The following is a 23,655-nucleotide window of genomic DNA, read 5'->3' as shown; positions in this document are numbered from 1 at the left end:
TAAGTCAAGCACAAGCACAGTTGTACAGTTTTTGATAGACTTACAGACAGACAGATAGATAGATAGATAGATAGATAGATAGATAGATAGATAGATAGATAGATAGGATGATAGATAGATAGATAGATACGATGATAGATAGATAGATAGATAGATAGATAGATAGATAGATAGATAGATTGATAGATAGATAGATAGATAGATAGATAGATAGATAGATAGATAGATAGATAGATAGATAGATAGATAGATAGATAGATAGATAGGATGATAGATAGATAGATAGATAGATAGATAGATAGATAGATAGATAGATAGATAGATAGATAGCCTACTACAAAAACAATATACAGTATCTTGCAGCAGTAAAACTAACAGCGCAATAATCTGCTGGAAGGACGCCAGTGATTATGAAAACAACAGTCGTTTGTGACTTTTGTATTGTGTGGCGTGAGTACACAATGAGTTTACTCCACCCATCGGCGCATTTTGTGATTCAACTGATCCTGAGTCCCGGTGAGGTTGATGGATTTACGCCTGCCCTCAAACACACACCGGTGGCTTTTATTCTGCATTCGGACCGTTGGATGAGTTAAATAACAGGGACCGCGTGTGCTCACCACGATTATGGCCTGTCTTATATCAGATCTGCAGTGAAAATGACCTTTACGTGGATGATCAAAACAGACGGAAAGTTGGACGGAGGAAGTTGAAGTAAAGTGAATATTAGCCAGCAGCGCTAGCAGCGCAACTTAAACGACACTTATTTGACATTTACATGCTGTTTGATTCAATATAGCGGATATGTAAACGTGTAAATATTGTTTATAGTCAACTTACTGTGTTGTGTTTTTGTGTCGCACCGCTGTTGCTTTTAGTACACTGAGTTTATTAGCTTGTCTTGCTAGCTGTCATTTGAACTACCTCTGAAGTCAGGACATGTTTGCCAGATAAGTTACCACTTTAAGTATATTCCCATTCCTACTCGCTAAATATTTACATTTAACTTTATTTTTTTTATCCTGTAAACAACATTTCCCAAAGAAGTTCCTCAGTGGAGATGTCAGTCATGACATTTAAGTAGCCTATGTTTCTTCTAAAAACTCCTTAGCTTATACAAATATAGATTCAAATGAGACAATTATTGACATGCAGTAAGAGTAGTCTATAAAGTTTATTGACATTCATGTGTATTGCATATCTCAGATCGCTTGTTAGAATGAGAAATATTTGAGTTTTATCTTCTCACTCAAATAGGAGTAAGATTGCAGGGTCTTAAGAACATAATTATGCTTTAGCCTATGTTGTATGATAATCTATAAAAATTGTCAATGAAAAAAAGAAAAGAATAGAATTACGCACAAGTTTCCACTTTTCTCCATTTAATTTAATTTCTGTCTCCGAAACTATTGAGATTTCCAATAGAACTTGTTAGTTTGACATGCTGTCAATTTGCTGAAATCACATTTATATTAGTTTACATGAATAGATATCCATATAGCTGTGTACGTTAGCAGCCCGCCTTTCAATAACCTTCATTTTTAATGGTCTCAGTATTGATAAGCTAAAGCACAAGAAGCAAAATGTCTGTGTACTCAAAGCTTCCCTCCCAGCTGAAAAACCCCCTCGTGAAAAAGACCATTCTCCTTCTTGTTGCGCTTTATGGGGCGAAGAAACTTTCCCCTTACGTATATGGCAGGCTGAAAGGAAGAACTAGTAAACAGGTTAAGGGTACTGACCTGGTTACCTCCAATGGAGAACCTCAAGAAGTGGAAGCCGCAAGGAAAAAGAAAAACTCCCCGGCCGTGAACCGTGAATTCTTCGAGAGGTTGATTCGTCTCTTGAAAATCCTCTTTCCTCGGTTTTTCTGCAAAGAACTTGGACTGCTCGGTTTCCACTCTCTAGCCCTCATTTCACGCACCTTTCTCTCCATCTATGTAGCCAGTTTGGATGGGCAAATAGTCAAAACCATTGTGAAGAAAGACCCCAGGGCGTTTGTGGTGGAGTTAACCAAGTGGCTGCTCATCGCCATTCCGGCCACGTTCGTGAACAGTGCCATCCGTTACCTGGAGGGTCAGCTCACCCTCGCCTTCCGCACCCGGCTGGTCACCCATGCCTACATGCTGTATTTCAACGATCAGACGTACTACCGTGTCAGCAACATGGACGGCCGGTTGGCAAACCCTGATCAGTCCTTGACTGAAGATGTGGTGATGTTTGCTGCCTCTGTTGCTCATCTGTACTCCAACCTGACCAAACCAATCCTCGACGTAGTGATGACCTGTTACACGCTCATTAATATAGGTGAGTCGAAAGGTGCCAACACCACTTGGCCCTCCGCCATAGCTGGCATCGTGGTGGCACTCACTGCCAAGGTTCTGAGAATGTTCTCCCCACGCTTTGGTAAACTTGTGGCCGAGGAAGCCAGGAGGAAAGGCGACCTTAGATACATGCATTCTCGCATCATCGCCAATTCGGAGGAGATTGCCTTCTATGGAGGACATAAGGTAAGAATATATTCTCTTGGGTTGGTTTTCTGTCATCATTTGCTCACCCTCATGTGTTTCCAAACTGAATGACTTTTCTTCCGAGGAATGCAAATGGAGATGTATGAACGGAGCAGGTTCACACTGTTCTTTTTCATAGCATGAAGACAGACAGTGACCAGCAGCAATCAAGCTCCAGAAAGAACCAAAAAGTGAAGTTATTCAGTGAATAACCTTCAATCTGCTCCTCACACAAAGCGATCTCGTAATAAGATTTGAAATATTGCACATGAGACATATGGACTGTTTTTGTTATGACAGGGATTTTAAAACTGGGGGCCACAATAAAAAATCTTTATTATTTTTTTTTTATTATTTTTTTGTGTGTGTGGCTCTGTCAATGTTAATGTTAGCTTAAGATGTTAACTAAATATGTTTAAATTAATGTATATATATATTTTAACACATTTAACAAATGTGATATTATTGCCTTAATATAATATATAATGATATATTATATTTTTATATTAATATAATTGGCTTGCATACCAGGGTTTTCATAGAGCACTTTTTCTTTTATAGAACAACATATATTGTAAAAAGTGCCATTCAATTTTAATAGCTTCTTTTGACTTTTGATATTGTACATTGGCAATATAAAAGCTAATTCTTTTATTTGTAAATACATACACTACCGTTCAAAAGTTTAGGGGTTTGTTTTTGAAAGAAATTAATACTTTTATTCATCAAGGATGCTTAAATTGATCAAAAGTGACAGAAAAGACATTTATAATGTTCCAAAATGTCTATTTAAAATCAATTCTGTTCCAACTATCTATTCATCAAAAGAATCCTCAAAAAAGTTTCCTCAAAAATATTAAGCTGCACAACTGTTTGATAATACATTGATAATAATACCATTATAGGAATAAATGACATTTCAAAATAGAAAACAGTTATTTTAAATTATAATGTTTCCAAATATGATTATTATTATTATTTTACTGTATAATACTGTAATAGACGTCTTTTAAAGACATTACAAAATCGTACTGACCCCAAACATTGGCGTCTTTATGTTTTAGGAAAGGTAAGATACTTAAAACTTCAAATTTCATAAATGTTTTTGTTCTATGGAAGAAAAGGTCGTTCAGGTTTGAGATGTAATGAGGGTGAGTATTAAATGATGACAGCACTTTCATTTATGGGTGAACTATCCCTTTAAGACTTATAAAACAAGTATTTGAGGACGTTTTGTGCCTGTGTCTCAATGACAAAGCAAATGTCCCAGCTAAACAAACAGTGCCCCATGCTTGCAATTGGAAATGTTCCTGAACTTCACAGTCATACGGCCAGAGAAAGTGTTCATAGAGAGAGGTCATGTGGCCTGAATACAAAGAAAGCCCTGGAATTAGGGCAAAAGTGTGGATGCTCCACTTTGACCCCAGACTCTCACTCTCACACCCTCCACTTAACCTTCATGATGGTTTTAATGTGCTCTGATTTTACGCTTAAAAATACACGTTTCTTATTCGTACCAACAGTAACAAATTATGAAATGTGATTTTCATGAATCAGAAAGCCTGATTGGACACTTTATAATTGGAAACCAGCTTAATGTTATCTTGTTGCCTGTGTATCTGTGTGTATACATGTCTGCGTGTGTGTGTGCGTGCCTGTGTGTCTGCCCTGCGCAGATCGAGATGTTTCAGCTGCAGCGGAGCTACACGGCGCTGTCCGAACAGATTAACCTGATCCTGTTCAAGAGACTGTGGTATGTCATGCTGGAACAGTTCCTGATGAAATATCTCTGGAGCGCATCAGGCCTGGTCATGGTCGCTGTGCCCATCATCACTGCCACCGGATACTCGAAATATGGTACAGATTAAATTATGATGATTATCTGTAGTTCCTGTTCTCCTCTCCGTGTCTGTGGCTCCAGACTTTTTGGCTCTGTGATTGTTTCAATCCAAAACTTCCTTGAGCATGTGTTGATATGTTTTTTAGTTATTGAAGTCTGCATTCAAAAGTTTGGTTTGGTAAGGTTAGTTTCTGAATGTTTTTGAAAAGAAGTCTTTTATGCTCACCAAAGTTGCATTTATTTGATCAGAAATACAGTAAAAAACAGTAATATTGCTAAATATTATTACAATTTTAACAACAGATTTGTATTTTAATCGATTTTAAAATTTCATCTACTCCTGTGATGCAAAGCTGAATTTTCAGCATCATTACTCCAGTCTTCAGTGTCACATGATCCTTCAGAAATCATTCTGATTTGCTGCTCAAGAGATATTTCTGATTATTATCAATGTTGAAAACAGTTGTGCTGAATATATTTGTAAACCATTATCCATCTTTTTTAAGGATTCTTTGATAAATAGACATTCAAAAGAACAGCAATTTGAAATAGAAAACTTTTGTAACATTATAAACATCTTTACTGTCACTTTGGGCAATTTAATGTGTCTAAGTATTCATTTCTTTCATTTTTTGCTGTGTGTTAAGACTTAAGACTTATATATGTTTATGTCCTCTCCACAGAACCTCAAAACAAGGTCCCTAAAATGTGATAGACATGTTTGCTCCTCTCACTCCTATTGTATTTTATATTTTTCTCATGCTCCATTCAGATTCAGAGGCTGTGAAACAGGCAGCCCTGGTGATGAAGGAGGAGGACTTGGTGAGTGACCGCACACAGGCTTTCACAATGGCCCGGAACCTTCTGAACGCTGCAGCTGACGCTGTGGAGAGGATCATGGTCTCCTACAAAGAGGTGAGATGCATTTCTTCCAGTAGGCACTTTTACACTGCAAAAAAAAAAGAAAAAAAAGATTTTCTTACTTAGTATTTAAAATCCTTAAATCAAAAAAATTCTTAAATCCAGATGCATTTACTAGATGCGTAAAATGCCTTTAGATATTATGTCTTGTTTTCTGGGGGAAAAAATGAAATGAGTTTTTGCTTAAAGCCCTGTTTACAGATCGTTTCTGATGAAATAGAATGGTTAAGATAAAAATTTGGACACATGCTGCTGTCCCGAGAATTTTAGTTTTTTTTCGCTTTCCCTCCCACCTCCAGAATGGCTGCATATGTGCACTGGAACAATCCTTCCTAAAACGCATGCAAAAGATGCTTTCCAACAGGTTTTATCGTAGTTTTTGTCCAACTCCATTGACTTGTATGGGATGTCCATTGACTTGTTTTGGATGTGCTGTGAGGTACGGTATTACTCCGCCACCAACTGGGCTGGAGTGTCTATTATTCAAGCTCTCAACAGAAGAATGTACGGGTGTGAGGCGTTTGGAAAAATAGGTCCACAGTTTTACAACGAATGGTAAAACACCTTTTGGAAAGCATCTTTTGCAGCGATTTTTGTGTGAGCATATCAGTGAACACCCCGGACCACTCAGTGAGTTTCACGTCTTTGTAAACGAAAGTTTAATGCGTTTTAGGAAGGATTGTTCCAGTGCACATATGCAGCCATTGTGGAGGTGGGAGGGAATTCTCGGGACAGCAGCATGTGTCCAAATTTTAATCTTAACTGTTCTATTTCATCAGAAACGATCTGTAAACAGGGCTTTAAGTGTAAAATACCGAACTTGTCCTTTAAAACAAGCGAAAATTATCTGCCAATAGGGTAAGGAAAATAATCTTGTTTTCCATTTGAATTAAGATTAGTTGTCTTATCCCATTGGCAGATAATTTTGCTTGTTTTAAGCAAAAACTCACTTAATTTTTTTTTTTTTTTACCCAGAAAACAAGACATAATATCTTATGGCATTTTACTACTTTATAAATCCATGCAGTGTACATCAAGATAAAAAGTGAAGAAAAAAACAACAACTTTTTTTTGCAAAAGAACAAGCTAAGCAGAAACTAAAAATATGCACTTCGATATGAACAAAAACTAAACCGAATTACTAAGAAAATGACTTAATCTGTCTTATTTTAATGTGCCCCTAAAATGCCCCTTTAAAGTGCCCAATTATTCAAATTATGCAAATGCTATTTAACTGTTTCTAATTTTGTTTTGGAGGTCTGCTACAATAGGTTTACATTCATCCAAGGTCAAAAACACTTTCATTTTCTCACAATATACAGTCTATAGTCTGAAATGGTTCGATCAAGTATTTGGTCTCTCTAAACCCCTCCTTTCTGAGAGCCTACTCTGCTCTGATTGGTCAGATTGCCCAGTCTGTGGCTTACAGAGTGTGTCGGAAACCAAACAGCCATTACCATTTCTTAATTTCATCTTTGGAGGCTTCCTCAGCACTTGATACACTGTGACATGAACAGTAATGATGGTGTCGGTTTTACCCGAGTCCTCATCGTTTGGAAGTGCATGCAAAGTGAATTAGCTTCCGCAGCCCAGAAAGCAGCATCTTCTTGAAAATCTGTAAATCTGAAATCTGCAATATAAAACCAGTGTGCATCAATTGATCTTCTATCATCTTTCGTCATGTGAATGTAGCAAACTTAAACATTGAGCATCCAGCTCCAAATAAATAATTCTCTGCCATTTTCAGACTAGTTATTTCAGTCAAAGGCGTAGCCTATATAGGGTTTCATGGGTGAAAGTTGCTAAAAAAATGTTCCATCATCCCATCATAGGTCACAGAACTGGCTGGATATACCGCTCGTGTGTATGAGATGTTCGAGGTGTTTGAGGAAGTGCGTGTCGGGGTGTACCGCCGTTCGGCCACAGAGGTGAAGCCAGAAGAGACAGGAGCAGCTCAGGTGGTGACGCATGGCATGAGAGTGGAGGGACCGCTGCAGATAAGAGGTTTCAACTTTAGTCGCATCTCTTTAAGTTGTGTATTATGTAACATTATAGCCATTTTCGGAATAGCATACCAACTAAAAAGTATTAAACAGAATGTATGTGCTCGGCTTGACCCCATTTATGGTTTGGCAAATGAACTGGAAGCAATGTAAACCATGATTTTGATTTGATCTCTTGTTCATTATTTGATTGGGTTTTCAAAAGTGAACACATTTTCACTGGAAATTGGATTCAAATGCAAAATAACCCTTTTTATTTTCAATGGAAAAACTGCTGAATTAAATGAGGTCGGTTTACACAGTTACAGTTGCATCCTTTTCATCCATTTTGTTTTAAATATTTTAATCAAATAAATGCAGTCTTGGTGAGCATAAGAGACTTCTTTCAAAAACGTTTTAAAAATATTACCGACCCAAAACTTTTCAACGGTGGTCTATATTAAGTATGTACTGAGCAGTACGTCGTTATTGGTGCGTTTATATTCCATGCTGAACATAGTCGTTTACATTAAGTCTTGTTTGTGTGCGTTTGTTTAGGTCAGGTGATTGATGTGGAACATGGTATCAAATGTGAAAACCTGCCAATAATAACTCCTACAGGGGATGTGGTGGTTTCCAGCCTGAACATCCAGGTAAAGTCCAATCTTATAACATCCTTTAGTCATTTTAATACATAATCTAATTTTACCATTGCAAAATTAGCATGCGTATGTAGTAAGGATTGCATACTTGTTACAACCAACTAAAACCGTTCTCCATTTTCTGTATATTCAATTATTTCGTACTCTATGCTGCAATATCTTGTGCTCATGCAGAGTAAATGAGTCCGTTGTCTGATGCAACATGCATGATTTATGTGCATGTGAAGTGTGAATATGTCAATGAGGCTGTTATCTGTTCTTATTTCTCTGGCCCAGTTCTGTGAGTACTTCACTGATAATACAGCATTGCTAATCAGTGTCTGACCTTTGACAGTTTAAAGCGGGTTCAGGTGGAGATTATTATGAGACCCCCATAGAGAATTTGTATGTATTTTGATCATTCACTCTTACTGTCAGTTTTGCTTGCATTAGCATATCTTTATGGAATATTTGAATTAGTTTTCCCCGTCTGTGCTCTGGTGACAGATATAGTCAGTTATTCTGTACAGCTCAAAACATAATTTATCTGGACTTAAAGCCGTAAACTTTAAAGCTAGCAAGATAAGTTCAGCAAAATATGTCCCGGTCGTGCAGATTTTCATTTGATATGTTCTCAGCACCGCTGTTTATTATGCACATGTTTTAGATAACACCTGCAGAGCTGATATGTCGATAGTTGTCTGACAACATGGATATGTGTGGGTGTTTTTTTAACATCAAGCTTTTTGGTTAATATTTAAGGGAAATGTATACAAGGTGCTTTAACTGGTCACATTTTCTTACCATTTTTAAAGCACCTTTTAGCTTGTTTTGTAGACCTCTGGATTAAAATTTCCTGTGGAAAAAATACAAATATTCCATGCTCCATTAATATGAAGAAATATGCATAAAATCCATGTATTATAATTGTACAAGAATTATAAAAAGCTGTTTAAAGTCATTTTAGATGCATTGCATGGCAGTTCAGCAACACACATACAAAACAATGTCTTTTAGTACATCATTCCAAAATGAAGGATTATTTGTGCAAATATTAATGATAAATTGGGTCTGATTCTTTTTATGTGTAAAATATATGTATACAATATTTATACACATACACAAATATATATATATATATATATACATACACACATATTTTTACACTATTATTCTAATTTTTATTAGAATTCTGTATAATTTCTATAGAATATAGAATTTGTCGATAATTTCTGGATTCATCAATATTAATTATATAGCAACATCAATTTCATAATGAGGGTATGAAAAAATATATGTGAGTATTCACCTGTTGTGAAGCCGGGGGAAATTTTGCATGAAATTATTTCTGAGCCCATCAGTCAGCCCAATCATTGTTTAATTGACTATTTCAGTGGGAATTATTTCATTAAATGAGTCTTAGATGCACTAGTTATGAATGCAGTTCATGCTTTATGTACCAGAATTCTTTAAAACCTATTTTTTGACTATAGTTTGAGTATCTGCTCCCTTATGATTAATTCATGTTTCCTACCAAATTCTGAGAAATGGGTCATGGGTACCACAGTGTGACCCCCCTCTGGTCCGCCCCGGACAATGTGCTGATTATATTACGGTCGCGCGTTGGTGTGCTCTTAGGGTTTCCACGACAGCGCCTCGATTTGCAGGGGCGGCATGGTGCTAATACCCTCTCATGGCCATGATGTCGCAGTCATGCGGTGTGCTCATGACACAATTCACGTTACCCACAATGCTTTCTCAGCCAAAACCAGACCGCCTACTGCAAGCCAAGAGGAAGAAACACAGTAGACAATGATGTGATAGATGAAACCTCTCACAGAGACCAGATATAATGTGATGTTGCTTTGAGGTTGTTACATTTTTGGATGAACTCAACTGTTCCTTTAAGATTAAATCCGGTTAAATCTGCACTTCACTTCCAGACAGCCGTCAAAATAGGCTGAAGTCACTCGAACAGCTCGTCTCTATACTTAGAAATATCATTAACACCGCTTCCAGATGTTTTGAACCCAGATGATTCACATTGGTTTGGTGTTGTGTTGAAGGTCTTTTAATAGTAATTGACGCTCTAGCTGGATGCCGCGCTGGTATATTTATGTGTGTCTGGTGAATGGAGGGCTTTAACATAATGACAGGGTGCAGAGAGGGAGCGATCTGTTTTTCTCGGTATGTTGTGTTGAAGAGTGAGCCTTTGAAAACCATCAAGCGTTTTCCATCACAGTTGCTCCTTTTAACCCTGTGGCTTTGCTGAATTTGTAAACACATTTAGCTGTTTCCCGTGGTTTGTCCCTCTGTGCATCTCTCCCCCTCTCTCTCTGTGGGGGTGTTTTGGGTGTTTGGGTCTTTTTTAACATGTTGGGGGATGATGGGTCTTTCTCTCCAGGTTGAAGAAGGCATGCATCTGCTGATCACGGGCCCCAACGGTTGTGGAAAAAGCTCTCTGTTCAGAATCCTGAGCGGCCTCTGGCCCGTCTACAGTGGAGTGCTCTACAAGCCTTCACCCGAGCACATGTTTTACATACCTCAAAGGTACTACAACTACACACAGACTACACACGGTGACCTAAAAACTGCATTAAAATATGTACTTCACTCGTGATGGGAAGTTACAGCATATGCTTTTGACTGTAGTAGGCAGGACTAGGGTTTTTCATATAAGGGTGTGTTCACACTTGGCATGTTTGGTTCGATTAAAACAAACCCTTGTGCGATTGCTCTGTTAGTGCGGTTCATTTGAATAAGTGTGAACACTACCATCTGAATCCTGGTGCGCACCAAACAAGTGGATCAAGACTGCTGAAAAGATGGGTCTCAGAAAATATGAACCAAAGACATTCAGGGCTCCAAACTGCGACTAAAATGGTCGCATTTGCGACCAAAAATATTTATTTGCGAGTGAAATTTCTGCCAAGGTCGCCATTGGCGACAATACAAATTTACTCCCTTTGATTGTAAAATTTGCATCCTATGTGCATGTTTTATTACCAGTAGCCTATCCTAGGGGTGTGCGATATGACGATTTTTGATCATGGACGATTAAAATGTCTCCACGATCTGCTTTTGAAGAAATATCGTAGAATCGTGCATTCTAGTTGCTGTTCTGGCGCCTGTGTCCCAACATACTGAACAACGCGACGTATATTCACATGAAATGTTAACGCAGCGGAACGGGACACTGCAGTTCACAAAAGTTATTAATTTGCATGTGCTTTAATGCCTTGTCGGTTAAACATTTAATTCGCGTGCTGATGCGCTGTTCTAACGCGTCCGTTTCTCAGCGCGTACATGTGAAGCTCACATGCACTAAAAGCCTGTCTACCAGCGCCTGGATACTGGACTAAGTTATCTTTCGAGTCTTATTGTGCTAATACTGTTAAATACACACAAGGTTTACATAAACAAAGTCGGTTATGTCTAAAGTGAAAGCAAACTTGAGAAAATTGAGAGAAAATCTGCTTGTCAAATGCGTGTACATTAGACGTGTCGCGCTCAGCTCTTAAAGAGACAGTAGCAATAGTAAACACGCTGCCGCTTGTCCTTAAAGGGATAGTTCACCCAAAAATAAAAATTATCTAATTATTTACGCACTCTAATGTTGTTCCAAAACTGTATTAATTTCCTTCTAATATTTTCTAATATTAATAATTTGAAGAATGTGGGTAACCAAACAGTAGCTGGTCCCCATTGACTTCCAAAGGAGAAAAATATACTATGGAAGTCACTGGGGACATCAACTGTTTGGTTACCCACATTCGTCCAAATAACTTTTATTTTCAACAGAAGAAAAAAAAATTATTCAAGTTTAAAACAACTTGAGAGAGTAAATTATGACAATTTGAATTTTTAGAACTATCCCTTTAATGTTAATGAAACAACAAAATGCAAAGAGAAAATTACTCACTGCTCTTGACTGATAATTTTAATAGTAGCTTTGATAAGTATCAATTTATAATTTATACAGTGAAGTCTATGTTTTGTTTTATTTTCATTTTTTGTTAATTTAATTACTTTCTTCAATGCTACTGTTAAATACACCTACTGTAGCTGAAAACAAAACACTCTTTATTTCATTTGTATATTAAGTTGTGTATGTGTAATGTTTATCTTTGATCTGAATATTTAATAACAAAGAAAATAATGACTACATTTTTTATCTTCGCCCCTTTCTGCCATTCTTTTTTATTTTATATTTTGTTACCTAAGGCTTTGTTTTTAAAATATGGACATTAGTTTGGCTGTAATGCTCAGTCACAAAATAGTAAAACCAACATAAAAAAGAATCGTGATAAAATCGTGAATTGTGATTTTCCTGAAAAAAATCGTGATATGATATTTTTGCCATATCGCCCACCCCTAGCCTATCGCTTCATTTGTTTTGTTAACGTCATGAAACGAGATGCTTTGCGTGAACGTTTCACTGAGTGAAAGCGCCAAAATATGAACTTATGAAATAGTTCATAAGTCGGAAGTGACATTCAGTTACCAAATAAGCTCCAGTTCCCAGAACATTCACAAGATGAAAATGCTGAAACTGTAAGAAGAGGAGAGACATGCACACAACAGGGTGACTAAAAGTAAGTGCATTGTTATGTGGCTCTTAAAAAAAATATTTGGCGCCTGTTTTTTTCCCCTATAGGAGCCATTGGCTCCTTAATTGATTTTTTTGTTTGGAGCCCTGACATTGGACATACGGACCAAAGATGTAAACGAACCAAAAACCAAGATTCTACCCTAAAAAGGACAGAATGCTCAAGCATATCTGTTTTTTCTCATCATAGTCGCGCATTTAATAATATTGCCCATCACAGTTCTGTACAGGCATCAGAACCGCATCTCCTCGCAGCAGATCTGCGTTTGTGTGTGACGGAGGGATTCCTGCTGCTGTTTTGACTCCTTTACACATTTATAAGCTCTTCACCAGTTCTCAGCTGGTCAAAATACCATCATATGTAGGCTATACACATACAGCGAGCGCATTAAACCCAGCACACAGCATTGTTTTGGATGTTCTGTAGGTTTGAAATATTCGTAATAAAAGCCAACCAATCAGTTTGTGAATGTATCCCTATGCCTTTAGGTGCGGTGTTGAAAATGCCAATGTCTAAGGACTAAATGCCAGGACTAAATGTTTGGGGTTTTTTTTGGTCTGGACCAAATGAACCAAGCGAACCGAACTACAAGTGTGAACACACCCTAAAATGATATGTAAACTGAAGCAACGTTTGATGATTTTAATGCATTTTCAAGTTGCCATTAAGTTGAGCAATCCATCCTTCTCTCATGTCTGATGACTATTTAGTTAGTTTTACTATGTTTTAATGCTCTAATTTAAACTTAGGTTGCAAAATTTCAGTGATTCAAATCAAAATTTGATTTTCTCTGATTCAATGATTTCTGTAATCACTCAATGTAGACAATATAATACATAATTTCATTATATAAAACCAATATCAATGTTGTGTTTTTTTTATGAGTATTTTATATTTTATATTTACATTTTATATATTTATATATATATTATAATGTATATACATAAAATGATTATTTATTTTTCCTGTGTTCACAAAAATACCTTCATTATTTTTTTTATTACTATTTTCATTGTTGTTCTTCAAGGATGTAACCAAAATAATAATTCTATAATAATCAAAATTCCAATAATTTTATAATTCTAAAAATCTGAATTAGGGGGATATCATTTAAAAATGTAATAATAATTTGACAACTGGCCATTTTGGAGCAAATACGTAAATATAGCGAGATATGTTGCATATCATCAACAGTTGTTTCACCTAGCTTTAGTTGCAAAAGAGTATGTCAGTATTGGGAGGCACTGCAAATCTCATAAAATTGTGTGCTGATACCACAGACCTCTTTGTCATGTGAGAGTTAAAGGTGCTCTAAGCGATGTCATGCGTTTTTAGGCTGAAACATTTTTTGTCACATACAGCAAACATCTCCTCACTCCGCTAGCTGCCTGTCCCCTGAACACACTGTAAAAAAACGCGGTCTCTATAGACAGCCCAGGCTCCACAAACGGCAACAAAAACAAACTGGCCCAGCCTGGACCACAAAACATAACAAACAGTGTTCCAGCCAATAACCGACAAGAATGATTTGGGGGTGGGGGTTGGGTGGTTAGTGCAATGAAGGGGGGTGTGGGGGGTGGAGGAGAGAGAAGCATGAAGAGGGAAGTTAGCTAGAGGAGAGATGTCCTAGACAACGACAACAACTAACGTTAGAATTATATTCTCTTGAATTTTGATATGGCCGACACACGACCAAAGAGACGACGTTCCGATGAACAAATAGCAAATAAGAAGGAAAAAGGAGAAGGAACGCGAAGTCCCGAATTCATGACTGTTTCAGGAAGCACGGAAGGGAGGGGGAGGGGACGGGATGAGGAGGAGGGAGGGTCGAGCTAGCCTCCATTTTGTTTGACAGTACTTCGAACGCCAACAAGAAGTGACGTCACCCAACATCGCTTAGAGCACCTTTAACTTCTGACTAAATTCATTACCTTTTAAATGAATTACTCCACTTTTGGATTCACACATACAACCAATATAGCAGCTTCAGCCTTGGATATATTTTTAAATAAAACATTTGTAAAATTTGCCAAGAAGCTTGACTACTCCGTTCAAAATCAATATGCCATCCAAACACCTTTAACATACTTTTTGTCATTGTATTTTGATTTTAGACTAAATCTAATCTAGCATACAGAATATTATGTTAATGCCAGTAGTGTAGAAATTGTGATTGCAGAAGGCTGATGATTCCTCTTTGTGCAGGTTCAGAGCCCAGTACTGAGACTCAAGTCTGCTGGATTTTTGTTTAAGAATTAAGATCAATTAGGAGGCAGAGACGTGGGTGTGCGTGCATGTGTTTATTTCCATTTCCCACGCCGTGCCAGGTTAATTAGTGCTGATGAGCGTGCTGATTAAAACGAGGAGCACAATCCAAAAGCAGTCAGCACATATGGTGCTCCTGTGACTGCGTTACATGTCGGCTTCATTACAAACCCAACAGGAGCACAGCATCGCGTCGCGTTCATGATCACACAACGGGATGTGTCCGACATCATTTAAAACCTGCAGCTGTTTGTCATTTGGCCTGCTTGCAGTTCACTGAACATCTATATTAGAACTGTTAATGAGAAAAAAGATTTAATAAGACTTTGTTCTCCTTTTTATAGGATGTGCCTAATGCTCACTTGATTTTTCAGTTGGCTACATTTTGAAACACTTCACCCATTTTGCCTTCGTTTTATGAAAATTATTAATGCAGGATGTGAGACAGAGAATAGATGGATGGATAGATCAAACAAGACACACTGTGAAAATATCATTACATACACAGTGATAAATATAAATGCTATTATGAAGTAATACCTTTTCATCAAATGAATCCGGCTATTTTAGCCACTAAAAACTCAAGTTTCATTACAACTCATCCATAACAAAAAGAACTAAATGATTAAATGGCAGGATTTATTATTGTGTTTTTTTTTTCAGGCCTTATATGTCGGTGGGAACGCTGAGAGATCAGGTCATTTATCCTCACTCTGTTCAGGATATGCAGGAGAAGAACGTTTCTGACCGGCAGCTGGAGGAAATCCTCAAAACTGTGAACCTCTGCTACATCCTGGAGAGAGAGGGAGGTGAGAGGATTTTACAGGCCAAAAGAGATTTTGGGATTAGGAAAATTGACATTTTTTTCAAATATTATTATAAGCATATTGCATGGTTGTGCTTGGAGTCAATTGTTTTATTTGTGATAATGCAATGAAACATGCCAAATTATGCAGATAAGATGTCATACAAAGAAATTATGAATACGTGCAAAAACAAGAGAAAACCACCGAAATATTAATAGCTGATTATGTTGTAGTCAATGTATGCTTTTTCTGTGCATTTTATTTTTGCATAGTAAAATAAAAACCTGTAGCTGCAGATGTCAGATAAATAACTTAACCAAGTTTAGTGTTTTGTTCTTCCCTCATATTTGAAATATATACATACAGTGATGTGAATAAGTATGGACACCCATGCTAAAAAAAGAGGAATAAAAAAATCATCTTTTGGAAATTGATCTTAATTGACCTTTAAGGACACCAATTTTCTTTGTGAATGAATGTTCTTCCTTAAAATACAGGGTGCATAAGTCAGGACACCCCTATGTTAAATTCCCATAGAGGCAGGCAGATTTTTATTTTTAAAGGCCAGTTACTTCATGGATCCAGGATACTATGCATCCTGATAAAGTTCCCTTGGTCTTTGGAATTAAAATAGCCGCACATCATCACATAGCCTTCACCATACCTAGAGATTGGCATGGTTTTATTTCAGTTAGCCTAATAGCTGGTTTGATTTGCATTGAGAGATGATCTTATGGAAAGTACTCCATTCCAATCTCTAGGTATGGTGAAGGGTGTGTGATTATGTGTGGCAATTTCCAAAAGATGATTTTTTTATTCCTCTTTTTAGGCAACTTTAGCATGGGTGTCCATACTTATTCACATCACTGTATATATATATATATATATATATATATATTAAAAAAATCATATTTTGATGGTTTAATCAAACTTATAGGGTCATTAAAAACATAAATCCCCTCCGGACATCACTTTTGGCCACTATATTTGTTACAAAAGATTTCTATTTCAAATAAACGCTGTTCTTTTGAATCAGCATTTTTGTTTCATTATTGGTAATGATAAGAAATTTCTTGAGCACCAAATCAGCATATTAGAATGATTTCTGAAGGGTCATGTGACACTGAAGACTGGAGTAATAATGCTGAAAATTCAGCTTTGAATTGCAGAAATAAAATACATTTGAAAATATATTCAAATAGAAAACAGTTATTTTAAAATGTAATAATATTTCATAATATTATGATTCTTACTGTATTTTTAATCAAATAAATGCAAGTCTTGGTGAGCATAAGAGACTTATTTCAAAAATATAAAAAAAATATTATTCACCCCAAACTTTTGAATGGTGGTGCACACAGTCTGATATTTGAATGTTTATTTTCATCAGTGTTGCAAGATAAAAGCAAGCACATTTACTGTACTGGATGTAAACTGTCGAACTAACAGATGCTTTAGATGAAATATTAATAAATATAATTAATAATGCATGTGTAAATGATTCAGTTATACTGAAGAAGCAAAACTGTATTGGTTGTAAACATATTTTATTAGTAGTATTTAAACATGATTAAATATTGTCAGGTTGGGACGCGCTGAGCGACTGGAAGGACGTGTTGTCTGGAGGAGAGAAGCAGCGGATGGGCATGGCCAGGATGTTTTATCATAAGTACGTCACAGAAAATATTTACATTTTGACACTCTTTACATCCAGATTCAATAATATAGAGACTGATCCTTTCTATACATCTTTGCAAAAATCTGTGAAATGTAGTTGGTAAACATTTTATCAAATATAACACACATTTATGCTTATTTTCTAATTATTTGAGGCAGACACATATCATTTTTTTTACACTACACTCCTTCCTGGACTAACATCTATTTAAGTCCAAGTTAAGAATCAGGATTATTATTTTCCAGCAATGATCTATCAGTTGCTTGAGATAATTGTTAGAATAACTTCCTCTCTCTGAAAGAAAAAAATAACACTTTGAAGATGCTAAATTGTGGTACAGTACATGTAGGAAAGCTGCTCATGGTTTCATTGAAGCCACTGAATTGATTAATATTTAATTAGTGAATGTTATTAGTGGTTAACTGGGTTCAGTTAGTGTTTTTGGAGTCTATACAGCTTACTTTGCATTTGAAGCAAGCAGCTGCTTTAGGGGAGATTATTGTTGAACCACTCAGATATTTTTTTATGGGAAAGAAAGAAAAAACCCAAGTCAGAATATAAAACATAGTGCTTTTAAGTCTGTTTAAAAAGTCCCCAACAACTTGTGTGTTTAAAGCTGATAAATCTCTGGTTTATCTCTAACAGGCCTCAATATGCCCTCCTAGACGAGTGTACGAGTGCTGTGAGTATTGATGTGGAGGGCAAAATCTTTGAAGCTGCAAAGGATGCTGGGATTGCGCTTCTCTCTATTACACACCGTCCTTCTCTCTGGTGGGTTTTCAATCGTATGAAAATGAAGAGCAGTTCTTTTATTGCTTGTGGGAAAATAAGTATATTTATGTTAATTCAGGAACTAAGCATTGAATCATAAACACATAAGATTAAAGTGGTCATATGATGGAAAATAGGATTTTTCTTGCTCTTTTGAAGTAGAATTTTGACGTACTGTGTAGACATACTCTATATTCACAACACAAAACTCTCTCCCCAGACTATCCAACAAAGCTGCAATAACGGGTTGTTAAAGGTGCTGAATGCCCAGCATAAAATCAGAAATGGGTGTCCTGAGAGAAAACACCTGTCTCTGTGATTGCACTAGGGGAAAAAAAAGAGGGAAAACAAATTCAGGGATGCAGCCCACGCTCTTTTAGTCAATCGGAAAACTAGCCACCTAATAATGCTCTCTGCCTATGAATCATGTCTTATTTTAGGTTTTGGAGAAAGTGTGTGTGGAAGTTAGCAAAATGATAGAAGACTTATCACATCCATGAGCACATCAACATAAGATCGCTTGAAAGAAATTAATATGTTTAATTAGTAAGGATGCATTAAATTGATTAAAAGTGACAGTAAAGACATGTATAATGTAACAAAAGATTTCTGTATCAAATGTTGTTCTTTTGAACTTTCTGTTCACCAAATAATCCTGAAAAAATGTATAATGGTTTCCACAAAAAATATGACACAGCACCAGTGTTTTCATCACTGATAATAATCAGAAATGTTTCTTGAACAGCATATTAGAATGATTTCTGAAGGATCATGTGACACTGAAGACTGGAGGAATGATGCTGAAAATTCAGCTTTGATCACAGGAATAAATATTGAGCATGTTCACCCTGCGAATTATGCTAGTACCCAGATATTAGCTAATCATAACATTCATAACATAGAGGTCATTTGCATTAGACTTCTTAAAAGTATGGTAGTATAAAAAGAATGTTTGATTTCAAGGGTATGAGAGTGGGTGAAAATGGTCATAAAAACCTAAGTTATGAAAAGTTTCATCCAGAGGTTTCTCTACCAGCATCTTTGCGTTACTTTAAATCCAAATTACACTCGTTGACCTGAACTTCCTCTGCTTACAGGAAGTACCACTCCCACCTGCTGCAGTTTGACGGCGAGGGCGGCTGGCGCTTTGAGAAGTTGGACGCCTCCACGCGTATTTCCCTGCAGGACGAGAAGCTCAGACTCGAGACCCAGCTCTCGGGAATTCCCAAGATGCAGCAGCGGCTGGTAGAGCTGTGCCGCATTCTGGGGGAGGACAGCAGCCTGCCGAACCCAGGGGAAGTGGAGGAGGAGGAGGAGGAGGAGGACAGAGATGTAGTAGCAGGTGGAAAAGGGAAAGACCTTATGGAGTGATTTGAAGATAGATGAAGGATGTATTCGAGGCCAGGTGTGAGCGTGTTTGTGTGTGTTTTGTGTGCATATATCTACCCACACATGCTTTAGATGCATGTATTGAGTTAACAATGTGTGTCTAATAGGGTTGGGAATAAAGAACTTAATCAGAACCAGTTACATTTTTTAAAAGAAGTAACACAACGGGAAACATTTTAAAGTTAGGCTGTGAATCTTTGGGTAGACAGCGAATCGATTTGATTCACGATTCATAGGTTTTCGATTCGATTCGAGAATTTTTGCAAATTCAGAAAATTTCCATTCGAGAAGATTCACATTAAAATTCTATGCGATTCGATTAATTAAAAAAAAATCTTTTCCGATTAATAAAAGACAGAAAATGATTAAAGTCCCCCTGCAGTCGATAATTGTATCCCTTAAAACTCATCTTTGATAATCAAAATGACATATTTAAACTTTTTTTTCCCTTAATGCCTTAAAATAGCTTGAGTGTAACTCTATACCTTTGCTTAACTTAGTATATTTAGAATAATGAATATGCAAATTAGCCCCGCCTCCATTCAATCACAAGAGCTCAGACTTCCTGATCCACTCGGTCAACTGTAGTAAACGCTACACAATGGCAAGTGGAAATACTGGTTTAATTCAGCCATGTATGTTTGAACCAGAAACTGATTCAGAAGAAGGAGAGAAAGAGCGAATTATACAGGGTCGTATACAAGTCGATGGATCAGAATGGTAATGCGTTTTATGTAGAAAACACCTTAGAAACTCTTTAAACATCAAGGAAAGTCAGTGGAGAAAAGCCCTGCCCCGCATGTCGACTGGTTTGGTTACGTGTTCCTGATGGTAGGAAATAGGCGGATTGAGACGGTCTTTGGTACACTGCATTTTTAAGGAAAAAATACACCAAATTTGCACATGCAATACAATTTTTTTTACAATCATTATCCATTCTTTCTTACTCAAAGAATCATTTAGGAATCAGAATCGGCATCAGATTCCCATCTCTAGTATGCAGACAGAAAAAGCACAGTGAACACTTCAAAGCTTTTGTTAGCTGTACAAAGACAGTGTGGTTAGAGTGTGTGTGTTTGTTTATGTGTGTGTGTGTGTGTGTGAAGGTAGCACTCGAGTCTGGGTGTGTTTTGGGGGGTGGAAGACAGCTGCCAACTCCACCAGGTGCGGTCGATGATGAAAGCACCTATGAAAGCTGTTCCTCATGCTCGTTATCGCTGTTCTCTGAAGAATTCTCTGGAAATCTGCGGGACCCAGGCGGCGTGTGTGTCTTTAGGGAAAGGGTGACTGTCGAGTTTGGGCTCTGTTGTTTTGTATCAGTTCAGCGGTGGTATTGTCAAACTTCTAAGGAGTCGCCATGAATGCTGAAGCTCAAATCCGTGCCATGTTTTAAAGCACAATCAAAAAGGGCGAATTTGTCCTCGGTATAGATGGGAAACGTCTTTGCTTTCATCCAATTCTAATTCATATTTAGAAAGTGACCACAGTCTACATGCATATCAATACCAGGATTGATTATATGTACAGCATGCGTCATGTAACCTTGCATACCTGTTTGCCGTAACTTAGGGTGTATTCACACCTGTCTTGTTTGCTTCGATTGAATCAAACTCAAGTTCGTTTCCCCCCTTGGTGCGGATGTTTTTGGCAGGTGTGAATACAGCAATCGCACTCGGGTGCGGACCAAACAACCGTACCGAGACCCAGCTGAAGAGGTGGCCTCGGTCCGGTCCCAAACCAACTCTGGTACGGGTCGTATTTCTGTCCAATGAATGGATGACCTTAGCTCACGTGTGGTTTTGTTTACAAATTTTGGTTCACTTGCAAAAAGGACAGTGTGAAAAGCAAACCACACCAAAAAAATTTAAATCAACATTGTATTTGGTCCGGACCAAAGCAAGTGAACTAGCGGACTTTTCCTGGTGTGAATACACCCTTAAGCTGCGTACATGTACAGAAGTGGCCAGAAGTGACATCCGGCCTGGGAAAATGGATATCTTCACCCTTTATTTAGTAAATAAAAGTAATTTTTCACACGCAATGAAACATGCCAAATTGTGCAGACATTTTTTTTTTTTTTTTTTTGGCCAGGCTGTCATACAAAGAAATTATGAACACAGGAAAAAACAAGAGATCATTTTTTTTCTCTCTTTTTTTCCCTGAGAGCTTTTTGTTTTCCTATGCATTTTTTTGTTGCTTTTTTGCCGAATACTTTTGTTAGACAATACTCGAACTTGTACGGTCATAAAAAAAATAAACATCCCCTCCGGACATCACTTTTGGCCACTTCTGTATATAGGAATATCCAAATAGCATGTAAACTAAATCTTTTCTGTTATAATGTGCATGTAAATGTGGTCAATGAGAAATTTCTCATTTTAAAATGTAGCTTTTTTCTTTTTCTTTAAACAATCAGCGAGAAGCACCTTACAAGGAGATTTGTCCTTTCTAATTAAATGTCTTTTATCTTCATAAGACAGACATCAGTTTAACCTCGATCTCTAATTATGTCAATTGGAGGAGATAATGTTTGTCTAATAATTAAACTTTTATGCTCTAATTTTGTACAAAAAGCCAGAGGGTAGATCCGATACGAGTTTTTATAAATGAAAAACAAGGGCTTGATTCTGTCGGTCTGAGCGCAGGGCCTGAAGGAGCGCCCGTGGACACATGATGATTAAACCAGCTCTGATTCAGCCCGAGGTGATGCCGTCTGAAATGTGTATTTGTGTTTATTGAAGGGCGATGACCGCTAGAGTTAATCTGAACATTAACTAGACCTTTCTTTGTAGTGTCCTAAGAATTTCAGTCCTTTATGTAACATTTCAAAGTGCTTTTGTCTCTTGTCATGTGCTGACTTCTGAAGGTCAGTCACTTTGAAGACTTTTGACACTTGTAACATTTAATTACTGCTTTAAAAGAAACTTCCATTCAAAAGAAAAATCTATCCACAATATTTGTATGACATTGAATGTCTGTATTTCTTCCTAAAATATTTTATAATGTGAGATTTTGCACGTAATGCACAGATGATTTTGTATCTTGAACCACGATTTGATTATCTTTTCATTGCAATGATTTGTAAGACATTTCAAGCTAACATCTTGCCTTTTCTAACGCAAACTATTTTGTATTGTGTTTTCTTTAGGTAGGATTATGATACAAGCCGTTGCAATGTATGTGATTCAATTTGGACCCTTTGCACATTTGCCTGAATTAAAAAATGTATCTTTGCAATCTAATAAAACATTTCCTATTGAAAACCTCTCTCCGTTCATGTGCCTTCTTTCACAGCATATGCATTCAGAAAGGAAGTGCAAGATGGCTTTTGTGCTTTCTCTGAGCGACAATTGCATTCTCTTGCCTAATACATTTTAGAGTGAATCTCGAATCTTCATTGCATAACTTATATTTGGGCTTATAGAGCATCTTTTTCTATTATATTGACGGATAGATAGACTGACAGAAAGTCAGACAGACGAGCAGAATAATAGTGGGACAGATTAGTGACCAGTTTATTTTTCTATTGATAAACAGACATGTGCAGTAAAGGTTGGATGGACACAACGAGAGAGAGAGAGAGAGAGAGATTGCAGTAATTAGAGGATGGATGGATGGATTTTTTTTAAACAAAACGTTAAATATGTTAACACTGCCACAGTGTGCATGTTTTCTATGCTACTAGTTTCAAGTATATATTTAGAGTCAATAACTGCACCAAGCAGAGGGACAATTTGCCAAAAATCTAAAATAATTTGATTATTTTGCACAAGGCAATAAATCGTTTTATTTCTTTTGGTGTTATTGGAATACATTACACTTCAAAATCAAAAATATTCACACTAAACTGAAAAAGGCCACTCTGTCTCCTTCCTTTTTTTGTATCCTTTCTTTTTTTGGCATTGTGCAGCCAAGCAACAGAATACTGAATTGCCTGAATAATGAATACACTAATGTATTGATCAAATTCATTATTAATTTTATTGCTATTATAATTACACTTACCACGCGTACATACACACACACACACACACACACACACACACACTAACTGATGGTGACAAGGACTTAGTTTCACATTTGAGGGAGGGAGAGCATCGGAACTCGACAATAAATATGTTTGCTTGACAGGAAAGCTGTGCACAAACATATATACAGTGAGGAAAATAAGTATTTGAACACCCTGCTATTTTGCAAGTTCTCCCACTTGGAAATCATGGAGGGGTCTGAAATTGTCATCGTAGG

The 23,655-nt window shown here is 37.0% G+C and overlaps 1 protein-coding gene across 1 annotated transcript; it reads left to right on the top strand.

Annotated features, from left to right (window-relative positions):
* Positions 1–484: 484 nt before the first annotated feature.
* Positions 485–22,677, top strand: abcd1 (ATP-binding cassette, sub-family D (ALD), member 1). The gene is made up of 10 exons (XM_084087186.1): positions 485–2,507; positions 4,184–4,364; positions 5,120–5,262; positions 7,101–7,272; positions 7,809–7,903; positions 10,296–10,441; positions 15,430–15,575; positions 17,157–17,241; positions 17,896–18,021; positions 19,119–22,677. The coding sequence occupies exons 1-10, from the start codon at positions 1,584–1,586 to the stop codon at positions 19,390–19,392; spliced, it is 2,292 nt and encodes a 763-aa protein (XP_083943312.1). The 5' UTR covers positions 485–1,583; the 3' UTR covers positions 19,393–22,677.
* The last annotated feature ends 978 nt before the right edge of the window (positions 22,678–23,655 follow it).

The sequence above is a fragment of the Abramis brama genome (genome assembly GCF_963993115.1).
Source record: "Abramis brama genome assembly, chromosome: 16".
Classification (NCBI taxonomy): Eukaryota; Metazoa; Chordata; class Actinopteri; order Cypriniformes; family Leuciscidae; genus Abramis; species Abramis brama.
Note: the sequence above shows the minus strand (reverse complement) of the source record. Positions and strands in the feature narration are given on the sequence as shown.

Bases quoted from the DNA above. Each gene is read 5' to 3' on its own strand.
- abcd1 (XM_084087186.1), top strand. From the start codon at position 1,584: ATGTCTGTGTACTCAAAGCTTCCCTCCCAGCTGAAAAACCCCCTCGTG. The intron at 4,365-5,119 runs GTACAGATTAAA...TGCTCCATTCAG, and splicing joins CACCGGATACTCGAAATATG to ATTCAGAGGCTGTGAAACAG. The intron at 15,576-17,156 runs GTGAGAGGATTT...AAATATTGTCAG, and splicing joins CATCCTGGAGAGAGAGGGAG to GTTGGGACGCGCTGAGCGAC.